The 27,820-nt window shown below is 41.2% G+C and overlaps 1 protein-coding gene and 1 long non-coding RNA gene across 6 annotated transcripts in view; one reads left to right on the plus strand and one right to left on the minus strand.

Annotated features, from left to right (window-relative positions):
- Positions 1-1,684: 1,684 nt before the first annotated feature.
- On the minus strand, positions 1,685-27,288 carry LOC113459714 (uncharacterized). The gene is made up of 4 exons (XR_012580481.1): positions 26,953-27,288; positions 11,240-11,332; positions 8,983-9,933; positions 1,685-4,352 (listed from the first exon to the last, which is right to left on the minus strand). It is a non-coding gene; the product is annotated as an uncharacterized LOC113459714 (long non-coding RNA).
- The window catches only part of ATP8A1 (ATPase phospholipid transporting 8A1), a 98,895-nt gene continuing 97,340 nt past the window's right edge, over positions 26,266-27,820 (plus strand). The window contains exon 1 of one of the 5 annotated variants that reach the window (XM_005490538.4): positions 26,266-26,807. In XM_005490538.4, coding sequence (XP_005490595.1) covers positions 26,759-26,807 — 49 coding nt within the window. In that variant the 5' untranslated portion in view covers positions 26,266-26,758. The remainder of the gene's footprint in view (positions 26,808-27,820) is intronic. The other 4 variants (XM_005490537.4, XM_074541560.1, XM_074541558.1 and 1 more) reach the window with 4 other exon arrangements.

Here is a 27,820-nt window from a genome sequence, read left to right on the forward strand (position 1 = left end):
AGTGATGGAGATTTGTGTGTTGGAACTGAAATACTCAATACTGTTGATTGTGACCCTGCCATGTTAATATAGCCAATATGATTCCTCTATAGCAGCATTGGTTTCCTCAGTTCTTGGAGTGGTTAGATCTAAAACATATGTAGGAAAAAACCATAAAGATAAATTGCAAAGTCAGGTATATAAAACTAGATTAAAGACAGACTCTGTATTTCTCATCACATGCCACATGGGACTGATCCATTTAATTTCTCACAGCAGTTAGCTGCCAAATTCTGCTTACATGCTTGGAGCAGAGACAATCAGGACCAATGGTCTACAATGGGCTGAGGGGAAGAGCCTGGGCATTTCTCAGTTTACCAGGCTCTTGCTCCCTCCCATTTTGCTCAGTATTTTTTTTGCATCTATGATTTAAAACCAAACAGTTGGTAAAATTACTGTTAAATGCGTGTGTATATATAATTTACCATTTGTCTTAATTTCAAACCTCCATTTTAAGCTCTTTCAATAAAGAACAAATTTCTTTCAACAGACTTTTTTTTAATTTCTACTTCCCTAGTTATCAGAGCAGCAGACAGTGAATGCTAGAATTCTCTCTCCTCCTTCCCTTTTTTCCACCTTCCCTCACATGGAGGATATATTTACAAATCATGTTTTACAGGAGACTTCCAGACTCTAAACAACCATAAGCAATGCAATGAATCACAAGCACAGACATAATACATACACAGGAAGCTACTGAAATCACTCAAAAAAGTAACCGAAAAAATAAACACGTTCTGTGGTGGTGTTGGAAGTGATGGAGAGGCAGAAAATGCTCATTTCTGAACCTGTTCTCTCTGAGTTACTTGAGGAATTGCAAGGAAAACAGCTAGCAATTGTACACCTTCCATGTGATGTTTTTCATCAAATGAAGGATGCTAGCCAGAGACTAACCACTTCATCAGGTGTCAGGCTCAATGTGTTCTTCCCCAGCTCTCAAGGAAATGTGCTCTGCAGTCACAATTGTTAAGGGGGAAGGGGAAAAAAAGTCTTGTTTTTAGTGATAGACATTTGAATCACTCATATTCCTGCGATTCTGGCCAGCCGCCAGCCCTGAGGCCGAGCATAGCAGGTGGGGATTGGTGTGTTTGGGAGGTGCTGCAGCGCTGGGCAGCAGGAAGGAGCCAGACGGCCTCCTCAAAGCCCGGCTCTAGCGGAGCCGCCTCGGAGCCCGGCTCTGGGGGAGCCGCTTCAAAGCCCGGCTCTAGGGAAGCCGCCTCGGAGCCTGGCTCTGGGGGAGCCGCTTCAAAGCCCGGCTCTAGGGAAGCCGCCTCGGAGCCTGGCTCTGGGGGAGCCGCCTAAGAGCCCGGCTCTAGGGGAGCCGCCCCAAAGCCCGGCCCTAGCGGAGCCGCCTCGGCGCCCGGCCCTGGGGGAGCCGCCTCGGAGCCCGGCCCTGGGGGAGCCGCCTCGGCGCCCACCTCTAGGGGAGCCGCCTCAAAGCCCGGCCCTCGGGGAGTCGCCTCAGGGAGCAGCGGCCCCAGCTTCAGTACCAAGGGCGAGGACTGCGGGAGGGGGAAGAGCACTCTCGGGGCATGGACCAGCCAGCCTGCTCCTATTCAAGCGCCTGCTGTTCCCTTTCGTTAGAAAGATAATCAGAGTCGAAGTAAAAAGCAGTTGTGTTGGACATTTTTATTTTGTAACCCGCCCCAAATTGTAGATTTCATGACAGCCTGAAGAGATGAAATTTAACAAATTAAACAGGAATGTCCATTTAGGCATTAGTATTAGTTTCAGCTGTGTATGCACCTTTGCAACAGAGCATCTTTGGGAGCCGCTCCACCCCTTGGTGCAGCTCCTCATGGCAGCCAGATCTGCTCTGCTGAAGTGCAGTGTCATTGGCTCAGCGCAGCCTGTGAGGTGACTCAGGTCCAGTGTGCTCATCAAAAACAATATGAATACATTAACAGGACACAGATTTCACATATATCAACAATTACCCAGAGCACAGTACAAGTCTTGACAGAAATTATTTTCCTACACATGAATAAGAATGAGAGCTAAAAATCAGTTAATGGTAAAATGGAAAAATATAAAAGAATATCACAAATAAAAGCCATCTCTGCTGTGGGCATATTTTTCTTTAGTGCAGAGATCATTTCCAGAAGCTGCAGGAGGAAATAATTGTGAGTCTGCCAGACAATCTGTGACACAAAAGCCTGGAGTGGAATGATAACCAGAGAAAAGCACTTTATTCCCTTTACGTGATATATTTGTTTTCCCATCAGAAACCACAGAGCCATGATAAGCTGATGTTAGAATTCTGCAACTCTTTCCTTATGATGGATAGTTAAGGAATAGAATATAGCTGAATTAAAAACTTGTGGTGGTGAAGATTAGCCATCCCTGTCCAGGAAGGGCTCTTTTTAACGACACAGGGAGTGTCTCTTGGTTGTGAGACAGCAAATGGCATACACAGGTTCTGCAGTACACTAGTGTAGGAAGGTGAGCAATTCTGGTAACTAAGAAAGGGCTTCATGGAGCTCATTGCTATTCTGGGGCTGCAGTTGTTTTCTAGTTTTATAGGAACATTTCTTCCTCTAATGCAATTTCCAGCAGATTCCCTGCAAACAGCTCATTTCCTTGAGCCATGGGTGAGAGAGGCATTTCTGACCTGAAAACAATATCTGACCTGAAAACATCTCAGAAAAGAATGGGGAAGTGAATTGGGAAAGGTATTTTTTTGTAGAAAATGGTCTAATCAATCTTCTTTCTTTTCATGATGTGTGTGAGTGTCTTCCAGGCACTGAAAACCCACAGAAAAAGACAGTCCTCTCTGAAGCAACACACAGCAGAAGGTGCTGCTTTGAAGTGTTACTGCATGCTTAGCAGAAGCAGAGAAGTGGTTTATCATGTAATGCAGAACATAAAGCTCTCATTTGAATTAGCCATGTAAGTGACAAATAGGCTTAGCAGCCCAAATGAACCCAGGGAAATTTGAGCAGAATTTAATTAATGACTTAAATCAATAATGAAACTACCTATGTTAATCTTTCAAAAACAGTCATTAATTTTTTCCTAATCTCAATCAGTACATGGATAAACAGGCAAAGTCAAAACATTATTTTATTCTTGAAGTTCCTTACCACAGAGATTTTCAAGCTGCAGTGAACTATCTAGTGAGATATTGATTCCCTTTTCTTTTAGCTAACATAACGGGATACACCAGAGGAAAAGAGAGATGGGAATTATTAAGTGTGTATTAGTGTAAGTAAACTGAGCAATTTCAATTTCCCCCTCCCCAAAAAAATTAAAGTAAACACATGTATTTTTTTTTTCTAATGCTATTGCACCTAATTCTATGTTATGGTTATCGGAGGAATGCACTCAATTGCAAATAAAAGTCATTCGCTGGAGTCTGGAAATAGAAGAGATTTGAAGTTTCTTTGAATATAGTCCACTCTTTGAAATTGCAAAACTTCTTTCTATGTGAATAATCTTTGTCAGTACTGAATTAATTTTATCCATATTAATATGGGTTGACACCATAAATTCATTTTGAAAGTCAGTGATCAGATTTTTTCTGTGCAGCTACTGAATATGAATATCACAAAGCATTTTTTTTCTTCTCCCACTCCTTTTTTAAGCATATATATATATTACAGATAATTTTAGAGGAGAAATAAAAGCTCCTTCAACATTTTCCCCATCTCCCAAGTAGTGCACACCACATAACAGGTCTGTTTGCAACTTTTGCAGACACTTAAGTAGCATTACAATGTGATATTCTCCTCCTTGCCTCTGTTTGGTATACAGCTTTTACCAACTACATCACAGTACTCTTTTATTTTGTCCTTCAAGGAGTTCACAACCCTCAGTGCTCCAGGATGCTGGGTTTGCACAATTCCCAGTGTGCCTTTTGCTCTGAGCTGTGCCAGGAGGTTTGTGCCCAATGCTGAAGCTCAGTCCTTAAGGATACATTCTGAGAAGTTCTGCTCTTCCAAGGATTTTGGGAAAAAAAACCACCAAAATTTATGACTAGCTTCTCAAAAGACAGTCATAACTGAAACTGAAGAGTTAAATCTTTCTCTAAGCTACCCCATGTGCATGTTTCTCAACACCGGCAGAGCAGAAGGACCCTGCCTTGGACAGCCTCCACTTTAAACAAGCATGGCTAGAAATTGCAGAAGCTGATTTGTCAAGAAGCAGACTCAGCTTACAGCAATGCAGTTGTTCGATCCGCTGCAGACTAACAGAATATTTGACTGAAGTCAGGTTTCCAGAGTACACAGCAAATGCAGACCTGTAGACCTGTCTCTTCAGAAAGTCTTGGAATTGGTTACGTCTTGTAGTATTTTCTGATTCCTTCTGTTGATCTAGTTAACATAGGAAAAAGAAAAAGCATGATGATTTAAAGTAGTCAGCCTTCTGTCATTGATTCATCTATTTAGACATCTAAAGGAGTTTACATTCTGAAGATGCAAAAATTCCCAGACATGTTTTTTTTTGTAGAACCCTGAAAACACAAGTTGTCTCAGTGTGATTAGAAGTATGGAAATAAACTGAGGCAAAAGTGGAAATGCCTCAGTTTATTTCCATATAAGTTAAACAGTACACTTAAACATACAGCTATGTTTAAAGGTCTAAAATCAAGTGTTTGAGTGTCTGAAATAACCTATAGTCTAAAACCAGACAATTAACCTGCAAATAAAATTCTTATCAGTTTATAGTGGTTCATATTATTGCACATGACCTTATCAAAGTTCTTTCACAGTGACACTCATTGCCTGGTACCCATTTTCCTCTGGGAAAAACTAGTGGTAGCTCTGTGCTGCCAAACACAAATGAAGAATTGCTATCCTAAACAGCTAAAATAGACAAACAGTCTAATTGAAGGAAAGCATGCCACCTCTTCTGCTCAGGTGTTCCTGCCAAGTTGCATGAAGGGCCACACTTTACATCTGGGTCAGGTCATTGGTGGTTCTTTGTGCCCTGTCCTTTGCCTGGATCAAGCCCTCTCCCCATACTCAAAGCCGTAACAGTGCTTTGTTAATAATAAATCATAAATTCTCCTTCCAGACGAATAACAGGAGGAGAAACATCAGAGTACCCTAAATCTTTACTTCACTGTTACTTTTTTGATACACAAAGGTAAAACGAAGTGAGGTTTTAACAGCAGCCACTATGAAAAAGTACACACATATTTACATGAAATGGTGCAGCAGATCTCCAGGAAGGAAAAGTTATATGTGAATAATCAAATTAAGGTTAGTAGGGTGATGACATTGCTATAATACAATAACATAAAGCACAACCTTTGTACTAACACAAGGCTTGCTAGATTCTATCCCACCTTACTCCTGTTATGGGAAGCTTTCTTTCATTTTTGATCTTTTCCCTACAAATCAGGTCTACAGGTATGAAGTTCACAGTGTCTGAATAAAAAAAACTACATAAAACCAAACAATATTCAGCCTAAGATTGCATGCTGACTGTGACTGGGGAGAAAAGACGTGGCTGGAATACCACAGACAGTGACAGAAGGATGACCACAGACTCATTTTGGTTTGTCTTTCTGCAGTGTGGAGTACAGTCCCTGTCTCATATTGGCTGGGGAGTTGACAGATGAGAAAAGCACTAAGGGGCATAATTGTCTCTCCCATCATCCTGTCTTTAATGATCACACATTCAAACCAGTAATCTGTGGTGGTGCATGATGTGAGGTGGCACAGAATTGCTTCAAGTAATGTGGGTAATGTCTGACATGGAGGGAATAGCTTAGATCAGTGTTTAAAATTTAATTTCCTAGACATTTCAAATTATTCTTCACTTAACACTAATTTAATATTTAGATATAAGTCTCCTCAGGGAAGGGGAGAGGGAAGAATTGTGACTGTGATGCCAATGACTGGGTGGTTAGAATGAAACAGCTAATCTAGAAAGTCAAAGCAATATAACAGACAGATTTAAAGCAACTGTTCTTACTGGCTCAAGTGGAAAAATTACAAAGATGATTCTACTGTTTTGAAATACAATTTTTGAATTGAATGTCATTAACCTTATTGCTGGCTCAGAAGATAGAGAGGTATCATTCTGCACCCAAGCTGTATAATCCTGAATTTCTTAGCTATTGAGATCCTGCTCCTAGAACATCATGTCTCTGTTCTTACTAGAGCCTGTAGCAAAACCAGGAGGCAAACAGCAGAGAAAAGGCTCTTCTAAAAAAAAAGAAAAAAGAGGGGCACAAATCCAAAAATTCTTCCAGTTATTCTAGTTATTTTTGTAACAGATTTATTGTCTCCTTGAGAACTAATTGAAACAGATTGGCATCTTCCAGATGTAAAGAACTACTAAAATGAACCAGCAGCATTAAATTATTCTGAAAGTAAATCTGTAACCATATTGCTGCAGGGATACTGAAGAGAAAGATCTGAAAGGAAGTACAGACTTATAATATAAAGATCTGAAAGGAAGTACAAGAGCTTGTGTACCAGTTTTTACCCTGTTCCCTATGCAAGACCCATCTGAGAAACAGACTGCAGTGAGAGGAGTGATGGGCTGGGCACTAGAGATTGTACATCTGTCTACTCCCTTCATCTAGAATATGGATACAAAGGGTTAAATATAATTTTCTCTGTGGATAGTTTCACCCATCTGGTGCTGCTTCTTTTAAGAAAGCCAAATTATTCCAATTATCTCCACAGCAGAGATGTCCAGCATTGCATGTGATACACAGACTCTGGAGGAAGTTTGGACACCAAAGCCAAATTCTACCACTCTCCCTGAAAACAAAATAAGCCCAAAAGAATAAAGAAGGCTCAAAACTTCTATAATTAAGCCATAGGAATCTGCTGCTGTGACATTCAGTGAATGTTTCTCTTCTATTCCCAGGGGAGCCTGTGCAATTTACATTGTCTGCTTCTGCTTTCTTGGTGTTCTTCTGGGCATCAACAATCCCACCAGACCACCTTCTGTATCTTACATGCTTACCATGTATCTATTAAAGCAGTGCCTTGTAGCAAGACCTTTCCTAATGCAAGAAAGTTAAAAAAAAAATTTAAAGTCACCACAAAATCAATCCACATATTTTCAAGGGTGATATTTAAATGTAACAGCAATTCTTTGTCATATTGTCAAGAGAGTTTTCTTTATTTTTAGAAACTAGACAGCCAAAAATAGAAGAGTAAGTCTAATATTACTCTGCTCTCTTGACATGCAAGCCATTACAAAACCAGTTTAATCAGAATTTCTAAACTTATCTAATTTTTTTTCTTATTTTATACTGCCATTCACCAAATTTAACTATAAATTGGAATTTTTCTTGATAGAACAATATACAATAGAATTCAGATTATATCCTATTCCCTTTTGAAATTCAAGAAAGTGAAATAATCATTTGCTTAAGACACTTAAGACACTTAAAACAGCAGGAGTGCAAAAAAAATTTTAAAAAAGAAAGGGGAGGAGAAAATCTCAGATACAATTCCTGTCATCTCTGTGCATAATTGTTTATGTCAGATGCTCTATGGTTTTGAATTGCTAAAATAAGTTTAAGAGAGGGTAAATCAGGGGCAGGAGGAGTGAAGGAGGTAGGAAGAAGAATCAAATGTTTCAGAGTGGAACTCTTGAGTGCAGTTAATTTGGTCAGTTAATTTGGCACAGCCAGATTCCCAGTGCTCCCTGGATATTGCTTTTCCAAGGTCATTTAGTTACCAGTTTAAAAGAAAAAGTTTAAATTAGAATGGAATTCCATTGCTATGGCTATTCCATTATGTTTGAGAGACAAACACATGCTGTTCTACTATCTTAGCTTCTTCGGTCATAAAAGAGCAAAACTGGCAAAGCCAGGAGATAAGGCAAAATCACTACTTGAATTCAGGTTCTCTTTCTAGACTGAGGCTTACATTTTTCACTTACTGCTGTCTTTTTTTTTTTTTTTTGCTTTCCCTTTTGATATAGTGTGTAATATGTTTCAAGGAAGCAGAAATTTAAAAACAATAAAATACTTTTTCAGACCAAAGAAAAGTTCCCACATAAAATATAGGAAATGAGGAAAAAATTTATCCAATATTATATAAATTTTAAATGTGTCCTCTAAAGGAAGCAGAGTCAATAGCCCAAGCAAAACAACTGGCTCATTTGACCAGATTTTCCCTGTGTTCTAGAAGAAGGGAAAAAAAATTGTAAGAAAAGAAAACACAGACAAATGAAAATTTGGCAAGGTTAGAAAACACAGGGTCAACATCATACTAAAATATTGAACACAAAGGAAGTATCCAATATTGCTCAGGGATGTCAGGAAAATACAAAGAAAGGTAACTGAAGCAATGCATTTTTGCAAAAATCACACAGTCATCAAGAAGATGTTCTGATGGGGAAAAATTAAACAAGTAGGAAAAAGCCTAAAAATATTTCAGTTCTTCTATAAAAAGTATAGTTTAACCTACATGGATGCTGGGCAGTTTTTGCATTCTTGCATTCTTAATGCCAACTTTGTTAATGTGTCCCATAACTTGTAACTCAGATTTTTTTTCAGCCAGGTCCTACACTGTTCACCAGCGTGCCTCACACTGGAGAGTTGATGAATTAATGAAATAATACATTAGGAAATTATTAGGACTTCTATGGTTACATTTTTTGCTTTCTAGTCCATGTCTCATTTTGTGAAAACAACACAGACTGCAAAAGTAATTAGGATGAAAGTAATTCCATTGCTAAATAAACTTAATGGTGTCATAAAATCAAACTATGCAAGGGAGATTCAGGTCAAGTAGAATTCTAATGATGTAAACCTCAGAAGTAGAATTCAAGGCCTACTCATGAATACAAAAGGGAAAACTATCACTATATTAAAGCATCCATCATTCTCTTCCTCTTCTCCACAGAAATGAGAATTTCCAGAGCATAGCATATAAATATAGCATCACAGATGTAGCTACAGCAATTCCTACAAAATATATCTTGGATAACAGTACTTTACTTGAAGATGTATTTCTTGATTTTTACCTCTAATAATTAACATATCTGGGACCTGGGCACACAAAATCATCTGAAGTTATTTCCTTCTTTGTTATCATGAAAAGATATGGGCCTGTTTTTCCCATGTGTCCTCCATACATACGCACGTATGCATACGCACAAAAGCCAGTTTATACCCCACTTTGAGCATTCAGGCTCTGCGCTTTCTCTCCTGCAGAGGAGCTCTCGAGAAAAATGATGTGATTTTGGAAATGGGGCTGGGGAGGCCTGGCAGGGCAGGGATTGCTGGGGTGTATGTGCAGTGGTTCCCAGGGTGGAAGCTTAGCTGCCCTGTGTGTGCACCAAGCAAAGGCTTGTGGAGAAACTGTGTTGGTCTGCTATTAATACAGTAGTGTGATTGCTAAAATTCATTCATACACATATCTTATTTTTCCACTTATGTGATTTTCAGGTGGATTTTCAGTTAGATACTGAATACTCGTCTATAGTTAAATCTGTGGCAGAATTGTCAAGCACTTTCCTGATATGCATGCTCTCCCTTATATTTTCAGAATAATCAGGTGCATTCACATTGGGATGATATCAAAAAACTCATCTTGACAGGGATTCTTTCAGCCAGTTCACGTTGCTGTTCCAGAGACAGGATTTGTGTCAGGTCAAGCAACCCTCACTTTTCCTTTGACAAGAGGACGATGACAGATTAAGCACACGCTGAAAATGAGCACTGAGAAGGAGAGATGTTTCTAGGGGGGAGTAAAGGCCAGCTTTCTTCTTGGAAGGCAAGAGTGCTTAGGAAAACTACTGGGTTTGTTGTCAGCAGGCTGGCTCTTGGTCCCAGCAGGCAGCTGGCAGCTGTGCTTGCTTGGCTGGCTGTGGCTGCGGAGGCAGCGCAGTCGCGGCGCTGCAGTGGAGCACAGGGGCGCCCAGCATGGCAGCACTGCTCTTCAGCCACCCAACTGTCTGCTGCAGAGTGCGGGGCTGCAAAGGAAAAAAATGGCATCAGGTGAAGGGCATCTCTCATTTCAGTTGTGTAATGAAAGTTCCTCACTGCAACCCTTTTGTCCCCACTGTAATTAAGGCACTCAGCAGAGCAGTGACACCTTCACTTTAACCATATAAATAGTGGTTTTGAACCAATACACTACACATTTCATGGTGGAATAAGAACTGAAATGAGTATTCTGTAAAATAATTGGACTGTTTTAAAAGGATCTTCAATGCATTGAAGCCTTAGGACTGCAGCTCTGAGACAAAGCACAAGGTAGCAGTAACCTGTGCCATAAATCACTGCATGATAATCCAGCAAGCACCTTAAAATCAGCCAAATTTTCTTTACCCAAACAAATAATGAGTATTTATTTGGTATTTTGGCAGGCTGCTCATCAAATTGTATTGATTTTTATCAGTTCATAAACATATCTCAGTTTGAACTTAACTACACTCTTGACAAAACACATAGATTAAAAATGTTTAAAACCTAATGAAAGTGTTTCAAGGCCTGGAAAAAAAGTCCAAATAAACTATGTTTATTTGGTGATTGACAAATACTCTTAATATTTGAGACAACATGTCTACAGTAGCTTTTTAAAGTATCAAACCTTTTTTAATTTATTGATTTCAGAAGTCTTGTCAAGTAGAAACACATATGGGGGTTCTTGGAAACTCAGTGGTAAGAAGCAAAATACAGGAACTAAAGCAATAATATTTGGCATTCTGGAAAAGCAAATTTGAAGTCTGACAAATATCAAAATAAATTTTAAAATATCATAGCATATGCTCCTATAACATCCAACATTTATCTTCTCAAACAGGATTAACTGAATAATTCATAAGTGCTGCAGATGGGGAATGAATGAGTTTGCTATACTAATCTTTGTGAAAGTGATTACCAGCATTGCATGGGGTTCCCAGTACTCCCTTTTACACTATGGATGGATGTTTTCCTTCAATTTTTATAAATGACCACTCAGAAGGACTTTTTTCCTTCTGTTCCATCATTATGTATGGAACATATGCTGTTGTCAGCTACTTTTTTTTTTTCTTTTGGTCTTGCAATTTGTATTATTTTCAAAAATAGTGCAACATTACAATTGGGCATTTGTCTTCCATGGAAGCAGAAGATTTTCATGCATAGGATTAAAACCAAGTTCTCATTTTACAGAAAAAAGAGCATGCTAAAGCTGTTGATTGGGTTAGAGATTGTATTTAAACTCAGGACTGCTTCTTTTACTCTCAACTGTGTGTACAAAGCAGGGACTTCAGCTGATAATATCAATTTTATTACCTGTCAAATGTAGTTTATAGCAGGTGCTTCTTCGGTGACAGCATCCCCATCCCCAGAATGATTTAATCTCAAAGCCCAGTAAAGATTATGTTCCTGTGCAATCAACAAGAATCCAGTTAGTGAATGTGTCTCCTTGGCTTTATCTCCACTCTCAGGCATTACTATGGGGATCCAGCTCTTGCAGCCTCTCTCAACCTTGTGCAAGAAAACATTTCTTGGAGCAGAGGAGCTTTGTAGTGGCCAACACACTTGTGACATGCAGTGCTTTTGCCCACTTCTGCTTCCCCTTCAGATGGGTCCTGCTTTTATCTTGGCTGTGATCATACTACCCAAATATATCTGACACCCTCTGTGGCCATTGCTAGTAGAAGCTCCAGTTTTCTTTCCAGGTGGTAAGAGGCAGTTCCCTTGTGGAAGAGGAAGGCAATAAGAGCAAAAGTTCTGGGAGTGAAACTGCTGGCCACTCACACAAGAACTGAGAACTGGGTAGAACACCTGCAGAAACCTGAACAGGTTTCTGTTCCTCTTTTCCCCTTCCCTGTGAAAGAAAGGGATAAATTTATTTTCATTGCCACATTTCCTTTAGGAAACTAAGGCAAAGGTCATGTGCTGCATGCTGAGTCACTGCTTTGATTTATGCATCCATTGCAGTTTGTATTTTATCCCTACATGTTGAGTAATCATGTGACATTGTCAACTATTACAGTCAACTTATCTCCACAATTAAAATAATTCTCCATAAATATACAGGAAATGCTTAACATGACTGTAAAATAATACATAATTTTATGGACTTTTATTTTTAAAAGTTGTTCTATTTAGTTTTCTATATTTGATCCTTTACAAGACGAGAATGAAAAGTAAGCAATACTATTCACTTTTTTTCTAAACTAAGTATTTTATAATTGTTTCCAAAAGCTATTTTCAGCTACAGTTTACTGGTAAAGAGACAATTGTGGAAATCACTGCAGGAAACAAGAGGTGCTATGTGGAGCTATATTTATATTTTCCTTCTAGCTCACTGAAGGAAACAATTAATAAAACAGGGATCCTATCAATTGGACACATGCTGCTCTTCCACAATGGAGCACCTTTACTTTTCTCCCTTTCCCAGAAAAGCATCTGCTTTAGCAAAAACACAGTTTTTTCCCCTGTTTTTCTCGTATTTTGCTTTGGCAAACTATACTTTCCCCTTAAATCAGCTCTGCATAGAGCTCCATTTGGGTTCAAGACCACTCAGTTCTTTGGGTCCCAAGTACACTGCAGCTGTGTGCAGTACTGCTGAGATATAAATAGATCACCATCTCAGCAGGTTTTAAAGCTTCAAATAAGCTTATTAAAATTGAGACATTGCACAAACTGCATTCAGCTCTATTAATGATTATCCTTCCCTTCAGGAACACTGAATTCAGTTACTCCATAGCATTGCACAGAAAGGTGACAGTCAAAGTGATGTCTCTGGATCTAAGTTTACGGTACATATTTCTCTGAGTAGGAACAGCTACTTTTCATCAGGCTGATATTTAAGAATTAAAAGAATGTATAAAGCAAATTTTTTTTTTTTTTTTTTTTTTTGCTTAGAGGAAGCTTGTCTTTATATCCTTGTATCAAATTCAGCTTGGTAAGAGAGATGAAATGTACAACAGGTATTGCTGGTGTTGGTGGAGGTTTAGCAACTAGATGAACTAGTTAAACTCCCACCATGGTAAATACTGTTCTGTGTTTCAAAACCTGAATAGTCATCTGTTTTAGTTTCCAGACATCTGATGTAATACTGATTTCACTTGGTAGTCTACCTTTTACAATCCTTTTCTCTCAGATAAACATTAGATTAGTCTCCTGGTGTCTAAATAAATGCTAGTATTTCCAAAGATCTAGAAGACAAATGGAAATAGGAGACTTGGAGAAAACTTTCTTTTAATTTCTCCTTCAATTTCCCTTTTTTGGGATAATAGAGCTTTTTGACTTTTTTGCAATCTTACCAACCTTCCCCTACATTTGCATTCTGTAAGAGATTTATTTATATTTAGCATTTTTCTTTGGCTAGCAGAAGAGGTTATGATGCTGGATTAGAGCTTTATTCATAGTAGGATTTCAGATGAGTCACGGATATATCTCTGCAGCAGCTGTTGCAGACCTTGTAATGCCATTATGCCCTGACTCTGAGAGAGATGTTGCACTCAGGTTCTGTGGCTACCCTCTTAGTGATTTCTACAACACAGAAGCCCTCCAATGTAGATGATGGGACACTATCAAAGAAATTTTGGTGTAGAGCATATGCTGCAGGCACAATGCACACAACATGCACTTTTGTGACCTTTTCAGACATTACATGGAAAAACACTGCAGAAGATGAGGAACATGTACTTGCAGAAGTTTCTTGCTGTGACCTGTCAAAAAAGATTCACTTCCTGAACAGTAAAAAAACAAAACAAAACATTTCCCAACTCAGCAAAAGAAAAACTGAAACCCAAAACTCCCAACTAGAGAGTGAAACAAACAAGGGAAAAAAAACCTCACAAACCCAACTACAAAAAATAACCAAACAAAATGCTTCCTTGCTCATAGTATGAAGGAAAAAAAATCCACAAAACAAAAAAGTAAAATAAATACCTCTTTGCTGATGATTTTAGAAGTCCTATTTTCTTGCTCACGGTAAAACACCTCTGCAGCCTCACTAAAGACCATTAATGTCTATAAGAGCTTTTAGAGGTCCTGCTGAAAAAGTACACACTTGTACTCCAGAAGGAAATAGATCTCATTTGATACAAGAAATTTGGTCAGGAATTTAGCTGAATTTCTGCAGAAGATTAGAAAGCATTTTATACATTTCCAACACCATTGTGAAATTCTGAGTTCTGGGGAAGAGTTATCATAAGCACAGACCCAGATAATGCTTGACATTTTAAGCTTCAATCCCAAGAACTCTGCTTAGCTGCCACCCTTGAGTGATGCCATCTGCACAGGAATATTAATCCCATATTTACCTCCAAGGTCTCTTATGTTAAAATTGTCACTCTCAGCTAAATTCAGATTTAGAGCAGATAACCTGCTACAGCTGAGGACAGGTACATAAAGTACAGCCATGTGTCCTAAGAACTCAGTAAATAACAGCTGTGATCACTTTTTTCTGTCAAGTCATCCAGTCAGGTAACAGCACTGCATTGGACTAATGGAGGATATACACCTGGCTTCTTGTACACATTTCTAACATTACACTTGCTAGTCAATGCTCTTTTTATTTGATTTCACTCCACTGCCTTTAATTGAGTATATCTGGAGTCAATCTGGTTTGTGAAGATATAAATAAAGTAATAGAGGACATGCATATAGAGATTTAATAGTAGCAAGTTCTATTTCTGAAAATCAGAAATAGAATGGTGCAAAATTGCTATGGTGCGAGATACATAAATAAAAGGGGGCAGAAGAATGAGCTAAAAAAATTTTTTACACTGCTGATTACCCAAAAAAGATGGATATTTTTTGACATGTCAAACATCTCAAAGATAAAACATGAATTCTCACTGCCAATACAAAGGAAGGGGCATCTGTCATGTTACACATTCACTTGCTCTGTATCAGAACCTCCTTCAAAGCTTTTCAGAGACTCCTATCATGCTGCATGTTTTCATTTTGCAATGAAACCAGCACAACATTATTTTGTTTAAAGGTCATGCAAATGTTGGCTGAGTACTCTCTTAAACAAAACTATTTCATAAATACACATGGTTAGAATATTTCATAAGGGCCCAGTGTTACAAGGTTTTGATATGTGAGCAATGACTTTATTCCCCAGATTAGTCTGCATTTATCACCTGCATAAAAGGGAATAGACATTGTGAATACTTACAAATACACCAACACAGATCAAAATAATCTTGTCCTATAATGGTAAATATTACCTCTGGGCAACTAAGTATAGGCTAGATATAGTGTGTGTGAACAATAAGGTACTGTTCAACTGAAAGTTGGATGTTTTAGTTCCTGACATTGGCTGTTCTAAAGTTCCTGAAACAAGTTATGACAGAATGTTCTTTTTTTAAAACATATTGCGCTGCTCTTCTATCTAGGTAGCTTTATATCTCTCTTTATTGTGATATTGCAAAGCTAAATGAATGCTGAAGACAGACTTTATTAGAAAGTAAAGCACCATGTCATCAGCATCAAACATAGAAATAGGCATAATTATATTCTTCATTTAAGAGTGCCATTCTTCTAAAGATTACATGAGAATGCCCTTCTGCTCTTCATCTTTTTTTTTTTAATTGTGCCACATTACCTTACTCTAGAGGAGACAGAAAGGAAATGGGTGGTGCAATAGGTCACATCATTGAGGAATAATACTGATATATGGCCTAGTATTATTTGGCACTATGCTTTTTAGGCAGAAGCAGGTTTTTCATTTGTTCTACTGACTACAGAATAACACAATGGGTTTAAAATTACTGAAAAAAAAATCTGGGCAGTATCCTTGCACATCTAAGTTTAATAGCAAAAAGAACTGTCAAGTTTTAGCAAGGACTGTCAAGTTTAGCATGTCCAAGATTTAATTATGAGGTTTTCTTTTTACTGAAGGACAAGGAATATATCAATAGAAAATTTTTATAAAAGCACAGGGAAACAAAACTTTGGGAAGTTGGGAAAAGTGGTTTGTGACCAAAGTTTAAAGCCTGTAAGGTTCAATAGGCAGCCAGGATACTGTGACTTTCAAGTCAGGACAAACTGATTCTGTAACTCTTACAGTAAAACTTCCCAGGTTTTTACAGGCATTCTAGAGCCAAAGATAAAATCGTCATGCAGGTTATTTTCAGTTTTCGTTAAAATTATTAGATTTCAATCTAAACGATCTGACAACTTTAATGTCAAAATTATTCTTTAACAGGCAGACTAACATTCTCCTGGAATGGTTTGATGAAGTGTGCCATGAACATCATTAGTATTCTCACACTCCTGAGTTTCGAATCTGATTTGTCATAAGAGTTGGAAATTTGGTTGTTACTCACAGCTCAAGAACTGAAGCTCTTAACCAAGGAGTAGGACAAGTACAAATCCCAACATCAAATACCAGACATTTGCCCATGAGTGTGCAGAAAGCATGAGTTTCTTGGTGTCCTAAAAGAGGTGTACTTGGTTAGCTTAAGGCACTTTGTCCATTATTTTATCTCCTCTGTCTTCCTTTGCCTTGTACAATGTTTCACTACTCCTACCTTCCCTATCTACAACTATTTCCTGACTCCAGTCCTCAGTGCTGCAATCACATCTTATCCTCCTTGCATGCAATTTTTTTCCAAAAGTGACATTGAAAAACATAGGAAGTTTAATTTTTTTAGTAATTCAGTGTTAATCTAGTACATTCCCTCCTGATCTGGAAAAGACACTGGGAAAACGTAGCACAGAGGGGAATCCTGCTCTGCCCTTCAAATCCCAGCAAATGGTGTAACCTTCAGAGATTTGGCTGTCAAATATTGCCTGCACTGAGAATCTGCAAGCTCAGATGTTTGGAGCCATGACTCGCCCAATTTCAAGTTGACTTTATTCTCAGCTTTTTTTGAGCAATGTCATAAAACATTCCTCTGACAATTAGGCAGATCAGCTGCACGTCTGCAAAGGTTTTGCAGTTTCTCAACTAAACAATCTGAAAATATTTAAAATAGGAATCCCTCACCACACCATTTTCTCTCTCCCAAAGGCTGGCTGCTCATATTTAGATGCAGTGAAATCAGGAAGCGACAAGAAGGCACAAAGAGCAGTTTCCAACCTCAAATCTGTTACACTGCAGGAGGGCACTACAGGCAGTGCCCACTTTACTGCCCTGCTACTACAGAGAGTGACACCTGCTCACTCTCCTCAAAACACACAGCTGACTCATGCACTACATTGCTTTGTTTAACAGATATTTTATTAGTGGATTTTAGACTGATAATGAGTTTCTGGTTTATTATTTCCTTCTCTTTATTCATATTTGAATATGCCTGCTATCAGAGCTCTTAGCTATCTCTACCTTGATAATAGGATAGATACTTAGATCTTTTATCAGTGCTTTCTGTAACTGACTGCCTATAAAACTGAAAGCATTTATTGTGGTATACCTTCTTTTTATTCCCCCTCCTTGTTCTCCCAAAAACATGTATCTAATTCGATACAAGTATTTTAACAGTGTTTTTTGGGAAAGTATCCCAGCTGTTTTCAATTTAAACTTCAGCAGCCTTCCTCACGACCCAGTTATTCCATACGCAGTGTCTTAACATCTTTAAAATTGTAAGTGTTAAAGCCAGCATGAAATGGAGGAAAATAGCAATGAATTCTACTATTTTTATCAATGTAAAATTATATAACTTTAATTTCCACTGATTTCTTAAAGTGAAAGTAATCACTGAACAGCAGAATTAAATGGTCATGCTGTGTAATTAAGACCTGTGTGTGCTACCAGTCATTACCTTCTTAGCATTTTCTTGTAAGATTTGCCTTCATAGAAGAAACCAATTTAGTATAAACATCTGCATTTTGTTTCTCTTCTGTGGTTTTAATCTAGTATTTGCATAAGCATGTGATCAGCCACAAAGAGGCCATCTGGCTGGCCACACTCTTCCTGATCCATTTTCTTTATGTGCCAACAGTGCTTGCTCCTGTGCCATCTTCCTTGTGGATAAATCCGCTCACCACAACACTATACCCAAACTATCAGCATGACTGTTTCTTTCTGCTGAGCAATAAGTATACTTGTGTGTTTGCCACAGCTTCAAGGAATGCCTGCAGAATGCTACAATAGCCTTGAACCCACTGTGAAGGCCAAGTAGCTTCAAAAGTATTCAAATCTTTGGTTTTTTTTTTTTCAGGCATAATGAATTTCCTCTTATTTTCTTCAGCTGTGACTGACTATCAAGAGAGTCACATGCAGACCTTCACTTTCATGTTCCCCTTTAACTGCCTCCTCTTGCATGACTGCTCTTCCTGTTTACCCAGTTTACCAGTTATATCATGACATGGTCCTGTGAGGTCCAGCAGGTAGGCACTGGCAGGCCTGTAAGAAACTGCCTCTACTGTGGCCCTATATTTATGACTTAAGACTGTGGAAACCCAAGATGATGATCATTTCAGCCCAGCCTTGCATGGTCTTGAACACCTGCAGAGAGGTCTTGACAAACTGAGCAGTCACCTACCATATGAAGTTCTGAAATATTGACTGGGCTATCACCAGCCAAATGAAATTCAACATGGAAAGAGCCAGACTCTGCAACTGGAATGGGGAAACCCTGGATGTACAGACAGACTGGGGAATGACAGGCTGGAAAGCAGTGCTACAGAAAGGGACATGGCAGTCCTAGTCAACAGAAAGCTGACCATGAGCCAGCAGTGCCCTGGCAGCCAGGAGGGACAACCCTGTCCTGGGGGCATCAGGCACAACATGGCCAGTGTGGTGGTTTGACCAGGAAGGAGTGGGAATTCTGGGAAACTGTGGTCAAACCAATGAAGGTTTTGGGTTTGAGACTGGCACCCGGTGTAGCCAGTGGGGTTTGGACACACCTCCGAGAATACACAGGGGTTAAAAAGCAGGGCACTGCCCTTGGAACTCTCTCTTGGGACGTCGCTTCGAAGAGGTCAGATCTCTCCCCCGTCCAGCCCAGCCGCTGCTGCTGGGCGGGGGAGGGGCAGCCATGCGGTAGGCCCGGGGCCTGGACAGAGATGGGGGTGAGAAAGCTCTCAAGGATGGAAGGGTGGCGGAGCCCCAAGAGACATCGGGCAGCCATTCCCCCCCCCCAGGAGGGAGAGAGAGGAGAGCCGGCGTCTGAATGTGATAGCAGCCGCCCAGGAGGAGAAAGGGGGGGGAAGGGTGCAGCCCGGCCGGCCGCAGCAGCAGCAGCACGTGTGGGAGTATTATCGTTCTGAGATAGACAGAGACTGAAAACTTTTAACCCTTTCTTTCATGATTGGGGCCTTGCAAAAATGCTAATCCTCCTCGAAGCTGAATAAGAAGGGAGATAAGAGATGAGATGAGACAAGGACCTGGCCCGAAGAACGTGGAGATGATTGGATGGGGAGAGATGATTTGGAGTGGCCTTTTGGCTGGACTTTTCTTGTGGCCATGGACTCAGTTGTTCCTGTGACACAGACTGCATTTAGGGGGAGGCAGTGCCTCAAAACCAGGAGGGTTCATTCGTGAGGACCCCCCGGCCCCAGGGGGTTGGAAAAATATGGGGGGGACAGATGTCCCAAAAGCAGAGACGGTGCCTTTTTGGAGTGAGACAAGGCATCCTTGAAAGACAACCCTAAAAGCAGCTCTGGCCTTGCGCAGTGGTGAGAGCACTGGGCATGGAAGGAAGATGTCACAAGCGGCAAAAGGACTTTTTCCAGGCGGTGCCGAAGTGACAAGGAAGCACACGAGGTTTCAGTGTGTTTCCAGGAGAAGCCTATGGAACAAGAAGGACTCCTTTCCTCTTCATGAACTGCAGTTTGAGTATACTAAAGTGTCGTGCCGGGCTGGGCAGTTGGTGTTTTGGGAGAATGTATCGGATTGGGAAAGTCAGGGAGTGGGGAGGAGGAAAGTTTTTTTGTAAGGTTTTCAATTTCTTTTTTTCTTTTCCTTATAGTCTTTCCCTATTTTCCTGTAGTTTAGGTAATAAAGTGTTCTTTATGTTTAAGTTGGAGCCTGTTTTGCTTATTCCTGGTCACATCTCACAGCAGACACCAGGGTGAGGCATTTTCATGGGGGGGCACTGGCTCTGTGCCAGGCTCAAACCATGACAGCCAGCCAGGCAAGGGAGGGGATTGTCCTGCTCTGCTCTGCACCAGGGTGGCCTCACCTCAAGTCCTGTGTGCAGTTTTGGTCAATATCAGAAAGATATTAAAATATTAGGGAGTATTCAAAGGAGGGCAAGAAAAATGGTGAAGGGCCTTGAGCAGAAGCCACATGAAGAGCAGCTGAGGTCACTTGGTCTGTTCAGCCTGGAGAAGAGGGGCTGATGTAACCTCATTGCAGTCCCTTCCTTCTGAAGGGAAGGGCAGACATTGATGTTTTCCTTGTGTTGTCCAGGGACAGAACCCAAGGGAATGGCCTGGAATTGTGTTAGGGGGGATTTAGTTTGGATTTAGAAAAAGGTTTTTCGACTGGGCACTGAAATGAGCTACCCAGAAACGTGGTCACAGCACCAAGCCTGACAGAGTCCAAGAAGAATTTGGACAATGCTCTCAGACTCATGGTGTCACTCTTGGGGAGGGGGGAGGATCAGAAATGGGACTCAATGATTCTTCCAGCTCAATTTATTATCTGATTCTTTGATTCTGATTCTTTGATTCAGACTTCTTCTGAAGGGCTAAGCACTATTCTTAGCAATATTAAGGCCAGGGCCTCATTATGATAGGCTTGGCATTATTCATGTTAATATCAAAAGAAAATAGTAAGGGGCCTTAAGGATATTGTTGTTCCAAACCCCCTGGCATGGACAGGGAACCTTCCACTAAACCAGGTTGCTCAGAACCTAATCAAGTCTGGTCTTGACCACCTCCAGAGATGAGGAGTCCACAATCTCCCTCCCTGGGCAACCTATTCCAGTGCCTTACCACCCTTACAGAAAAGAATTTCTTCCTCATATCTAATCTAAACCTCCCCTCTTGATTAAGGCCACTTCCCCTTGTCCTATTACCACATGCCTTTGCAAAAAAAACCAAAAATCTGTTCAAAAGATAAATAAAAACTTTCAAAGTTGAAAATGTGGAAGTCATGTGTGACAACTCCTAAAGTATATGGCACAATAGACAGAAGACAGCAGAGGTCTCCAGAGATCTCTTCCTACATAGCCTCTCTGTCTATATCCATCCCTCATTCTTGCAAATTGAGTTCTAGCAAATCCTGTTGTGGGAAAAGATAAAGAGTAACTTCCCTTCCCTCCATGTGTAAAATTGAAGTTATGAAAGGAAAGGATAATGAGGTAGATTTAAAGAAGTACTGATACACTAACTTTATTGACCAAAAGGAATGCTCCTGATGGCACATTTAATAGTATCTGTACTGTTTTTCAAGGCCAAGCTACAAAACAGAATAAGAACTGGCCATAAATGTATTGCACCATTGTGGACATCTAGGCTGACTGCTTCCAACTACCACAATTTCAATTAGCATGTGAGATCATAACTTTCCAAGAACTTGCAAGTCTGATGTGCTTGCAGCAAATGATGCTGCCACACAGTGTTACAGGATGCACACCAGAGAAGATGTTCTTGCAAACTTCCATTACAAGCAAGCATGAGTTTGGTTTTATCCCATGGAATTATATATAAGTAAGTATTTTTTTCCTTCAGTGCCGTGAACATGAATCTATAGGAGTATAAACAAAATTTGAGTAAAGGATCTTTAGTCTCAGGTATGGAGGTTGATCTACAAAGAACAGAATATACAGATGTAGCATCTGTTACACTCTGGATCTGCTTTGTTTCTGTTTGTCTGGGGTTTTCTTGCTTTCCTATGATTTGTTTATGCAGTCAGGTACTGCTACAGCAGCTGAGGGAGAAACTAACAGGAATGCCTTCACAGGTTTCTATAAATCAGCCTAGAGATTGAATTATTTAATGTGATTTGTGGCATGTTCTATGTCTAAATATCCACTTCAGGGGGTTGAGGTTTCTTTTATTAACATGTTTTGCCTCAGAAAAGGAGAAGTTTTGTACTTCATAATCGTAAAGGATACGATCAACATAAATTTACACTGGCTTGTATGAAAAAAGCACATTCTATAATGAAAATTTCACAGATGGAACACGTGGGCAAACAGAAGATTTGATGTTTCTTGTTAAACCACCAAAATAACTGTCAAGAATTTCACTAGAAATATTTGAAATATCCGCAAAGTCAAATATTTTTTAAAAACTTGGAGATACATACAACTTGGAGATACATGAGAAGATAAAACATAACATGAGAAATTCCAAAGTTTAGAAAATAATGAGTTTACATGTAATTTTGTAAATAAACTAATTAACATTTTAATGGTTTCAAGAAGAATTTTAAAGCACTTAATCTGATCTCTTATAGAATAGTTAGCAGAAGCTTATGCTTAAACATATGTAGAATGGATTTAAAAATCAGTACACAAAATCTGTAATCATTAACCTTTCAGAGGGTCAAAGAAAGCAAAAAAAAAAAAAAAAAAAAAAAAGAAAGCTACTGCTCCATTGAGCACAGAACTAGTTGCCTTCAGCAATATCATACATAGCCTTCTAGTCAATTACAGACTCATCTGATCTAAAATGGTTGCTTCCCCATACCTTTTTGAATTTTAAATCTAGTTATTTATAAAATTTCATTAGACATTTTCCATGCTATGGGAGTATCCTGTATATTCAATTACAAAAGTAATGGTTCAGAATTATGAGAGTTTGAGATTAATAGCACAGCCATCGGTTCCTGCACTATGAAGCAGAAAAAGACATATACCAGAAATCCTTTCCACAAAGCTCTGGAAAAGCAGCAAAAAGTTACAGTATTAATTTTCCCTTCCACTCCTGTATGAAACCTGGCCACTTATCCATATATCACAAAGGGAAACTGCACCCTGAAAATTCATATGAATTATTAGCATTACTGGGAAAATCTAGACTAAAATTTTATGTGTGTCAAGTTTGTGAAAACTTCAAGCCTGCAGAACTAATTTATCCTGCTTTATATATGCAGTTATTTTATATGGAGTATTTCCTACTCCGGGAGGCTACTACAGTGCACAGTTAGTATATCAGAAAGACTGGAAATGCCTATATTTTCTAATAAAGTCAGTGTTTATACCATTTTCAAGAACAGATCTGATTTGGGTGTAGTAGTCACTCCTGAAAGCCATTACAGATGAAATGGTGATGTAAGACTGGATCATCACAGCTCAGTCAAATCATCAAACTATGGAGTAGTGGAGGTGATATTTTTGACATATGTATAAACGTGTATCCTTTCACAATTTTCTTTTACTAGCTCAACATTTCAGCTGTCATTCCAAGACATTTTATGTCTGAAATAACTTATTCTTCTCAATGAATATGCAATTTTTCTGCATATATTTTAAAAACGAGGTTTCTGTCATCTTTTGTTCCAAAAGGTAGGGTGTGCTAATAAATTAATGCCAATAAATTTCTATCTGCTTCACCAGAGCTTCCACATATTTCAAAATACACATTGAAATTGAAGCGAAAACTCAATTAAGAGTGTCATCTAATCTTTAAAGCAGAATATAGGCATATTGTTTAATTTACAGCTGTGTTGGAAAGCAGACTGACTTGCTTCTGTTTTGCAGTCCTGTCATGTACATTCCAAACAAGTGATGATCCAAAGCTAAATATTGGATTCCTTAAATATAGAGCACATTTTCAAGTGCATAAACTAAGCATACTCTCAGCTTAAAAAGCTGCAGAAGCCTTTTCTGACCTGTTTGTATCAAAACAGGAAGGGTGGAATGCGGAGATGGAAATTTGAGTGACACAGGTTCCATTTACATAGAAGAGGTGAAAGGATGGAGTTCATACAGTTGTCTTCCAAAGGAAAGAAATAAACACAAGGGCCAGCTGGTTTTGCTGGCAGATCATGTAGGGGAAATGCAGAAGAAACAGACACTACTGTGCTTTTGGAGTAATGTTGCAAGTGGATGGGAACTGTTAGGAAATATAGTAGCTGAGTTTCATTCATTTGGATGACATCTGGTTTAACTGTCTGTTGTGAAACTAAATGGTTAAACATGTTTATCTTACCACTGAGACTTTGTAGAATAAAACCTGAAAAAATTGAGAATTTCTTAACTGATAAGATTTAAAAAACCTTACTCATTCTTTCAAATATTACTCATGCTATAACTTCAAAAAAGGTTTGGTTGGTGTTTTTTTAAAAGACTTTTAAGGTTTCACAGTAACTCAGAGTAACACAAAAGTATACCAAGATTAAGGCTAGTAATTTTTTTGTTGTGCTATTTTGAGGTGGATAGTGCCTTATTTGTAAAATAACTATTCACAATTTTAAATAACATTTGGCAGCATTGTTAAAGTATCTTCTGTTCTCAAGAGGGTACACTTCCAGCTGCCCAAAGGTATCAGTAATAAGTACCACTTGCCAGGGATATTGCAGCCAAAAAACCCAGTTTAGACATAAACCAGCATCCAAATGTGGATTTAAGTGACTATCCTATTTTTCACCAGCACTGCAGTAATTTGGGCCAAATGCATGTTGACTGGCATTTATATTGATTTATAGTGAATTTCACAATTGAATTTCACAATTTTGTTGCAGCCTTTTAACAATAGTGAAGCTGCTAGAAATTGCCAACCACCACTCCCACCCCCCTCAAGATTCTCTTTCACAAAAGGGCCCTATTGATGCTGGGAGGTTTATATATATATATATATATGAGTCCCCTAAATGACTGCTTCATTCAGGCTTCAATGGAATGTCACAGAAAACTAGAAGCTGTTTCTTGCTGAACGTAATTTGCACCAGCCAAGACTGCCCACGGCTGACTGACCCACACTGAGTATTTCTTAAAACTGTATGAGCAATGCATGTTGTTTCCAGGCATTTTGTTTTACCAGAAGAATGCATGAAGAGGCATCTTTCTACAATCCTTGTTTCTGGTTCAGAAAAGAAAGAAAAAAACTCAAAACCCACAAAAACACAGACAACCCACACAGATTGCTGCACAGGATGATGCAGAAGAGCACTGTCTTTTGAAGGACACTCTTGAGCAGGTTTTCTGACCTGTGACTTGAAAGAAACCCACAGTATTTATTCGCTAATGCAGTCTTCTCTGAAGCAAAGTATTCCTCTTCCTTGATATCTGAGCTAGCATTGAAGAAAAACAAATTCTTGGTTCACTTTCCTCCATGAATGAAGCACTGCCTCTAGAATCATAAAACCATTAATGCTGAGAAAGACCTCCTAGACTACTGAGTCCAACCATTAACATAATACTGCCAGGTCCCTCATTAAACCCTAAGCACCAACAACATCGACATGTTTTGCTTGATCCATTTACCAAGATTAAATTTTATACAATTTTATCAAATGTTCACTCTGTTGCTGTCAAGAAAGACTATATATATATATATAATTTTCTTATAGCGGGTGTATATCCTCTATAGTGAAAACAGCAGCAATTCTACATCTGTAATCTGTGTTATGTACTTTCTTGAGGACACAATGGTGGCCTTTAGGGGACACGTCAGCCTCAAATCTTCTCAAGATTCATGAGACAACAGTAGCTTTATTCCATTCCATCATTCTCTAGCCAGCCAGTATGCTTTATAACAGACTGAAACAGATGCAAGACATGACTATGCCAAGCAGACCTGCCTCCACCATCCCCTTTCCTATTTTCTCCCGCATGCTGTTTTGGCTGTGGCAGTTTTTCGGGAGGCAGGGGGGCAGCATGCGGCAGGCGCACTGCTCAGCCTGTTGCCGTCACCCCAGAGTCACGCTCACAGTGAGTGCCGAAGTGACAGTGCCGCTGCTGCTGCTGCTGCTGCTGCTGGTGCTTCCGCCCGAGGCATCTGCCGCGGGGACCTCCTTCCAGCAGCCCGCTCGGGAGCAGCGCTCGGAGTCACAGACTCACGGCTGTCAAGCTGCGGCACCCTGACTGAGACTAAAAATAAAAAGTCGAGCGAGAGTTTGAAGGCTGCCTGTCAAACAGAGCGTGGCACAAGCACTCTCCTCGCCTGAATGAGGGCTATGGAACGCCGTTTCAATTCCCTCTCCGGATGAACGCCCCCCGACCCCCGCCGCGCCCCTCGCTCCACATCCACCTCGCTCAGCTGCGTACGAGAGGGAGGGCGGGAGTCGGGGAGTCCGCTCTGCACATAACCACGGCTGAGCAGCTCTGCCGGCTCGCCACCGGACCCGCTGCCCCTCATCTCTGCCCCTCAGCAAGGCCGCCGGGCTGCGCACTCCTGGCAGGGCCCCGCTCACCCCGCCCGGCCTCGGCCCTGGCACTGCCCGCCCCGTCACGGGTCCCGCCCGCCGCGGCTGCCGGAGACACCGGGCGACCTTGCCTGGGGCTTCCCCCGCCCGCCCCCAGCGCCGGGCAGCGGCCCAGGGCTCGGCGCGTTCCATTCCCCCGGCGTCACGGGGTGGGGGGCGCATCGGAAGCCCTTCTCTCGCTCCAGAGGCCGGACACACACCGCCATAGTGCCGCTGCCCGGTTAGGCGCGGTGACCCGACAAGCCTCAGCCCGGGGGACAGGGAGATAGCGGCGGGACGCCTCGGGACAGGGAGGCGCGGGGGGAGGGCGGAGTTGGTAGGTTCCGGAGGGGGCCGGCGAGTGCGGAGCGCGGGCGCCGCGGCTGTCAGTGAGCAGCGGCGGCGCCAGCAGGGACGGGCGCAGCCGGAGAGAGGCGCTGCCTCGGGTTGCCGGAGCCGCCGCCTCGGGCTGCTGGAGGAGCCGCCGCCGTCGGGACCCGCCGCCCTCACCCCGGGCCTCGCAGCGGCGCAGGGCGCGCTCCGGCGGGCGGCAGGTGCAGGGCGCGCCGCCGGAGGGAGGCGGCCGCGCCACCGCCCTGGCGATGCCGACGGTGCAGAAAACGGTGTCCGAGATCCGCTCCCGCGCAGAGGGTAAGAGCCGCCCGCCTCTCCGCGCCGGCAGGGAGCGACGGGGGAGCCCGGCCGGCGTTCCGGCGCGGAGCCGCGGCGGGGTCTGCGCCGTCTGGCCGGGAGGGGGCGGTGGGAGCCGGTGTCGCGCCGCCGCCGCGCTCCTCACCCCCGTCTCCGGTCGTGCCGTGCGCCCCCGGTGGGGCTGCGGCGGCAGCGACCCCAGCCTGGGGCGGGAGCGCTGCCGGTGCTCTCGGGAGGCCTCGTATTTATGGTTGTCTACATCCGGTCAGCCCCGCGCAGCGTTTTGCCCCTCAGCGATGGCAGCGGTGGTTTCGTTTTCCCCGGGGTGTGTGGCTGCTCGGCCCGCCGGCCCCAGGCGGCAGCGGGGGCACAGGGCCTGGGGTCCTCGGCCCGGGAATAATCCGGAATCCCTCTTTTGTGTGTGACATGTACGTGTGCGCTGACCATCAGAAACAAGCGTTTCTGATACACGGCTCGTGCCAGGAGGCTTCGGACAGCGCTGAAGTCTCGTACCTAAGTGGATTTATTTAACCCCAGGTAACGTGACAGCAGCTGCTTTGTGAAAAGAATCGTTCCTGTGGAATTACATTACTATAAGGTGTATTTTATGCAAAAGTAACATTTGAAATCGTGGACCCCGAAGCAGCGGTATGTTGGGGCTGCCTGTGATTTTTGGTTGCTGTAGGTAACAATAACAATGTCCCGGTAATGGCATAAGAAGTATTGAGGCAGTTCTGCTGGATTTATCCCCTTGTCTGAAAGCTTCCTTGCTTACACCGTATATCCAGCTGATTTTTTTGTTTGTTTGCTTGTTTTGTTGTGCTTTGTTTGGTATAGGTAGGCAGAAACTTCCTCCCTGTCTCTTTCTGCCTTCTTCCAAACAAAGAATATTTTATTTAACTTTTGTGCAAGGAAGAGCACAAAGAATGATAGATTAGAAGTGGGCTGTTAGATGGATGTTCTTTTGCAGTTTTACCATGTTTATGCCTTCCTCCATCAAAAGTAGGTTTGTA

This window comes from Zonotrichia albicollis, chromosome 5, assembly GCF_047830755.1.
Source record: "Zonotrichia albicollis isolate bZonAlb1 chromosome 5, bZonAlb1.hap1, whole genome shotgun sequence".
Classification (NCBI taxonomy): Eukaryota; Metazoa; Chordata; class Aves; order Passeriformes; family Passerellidae; genus Zonotrichia; species Zonotrichia albicollis.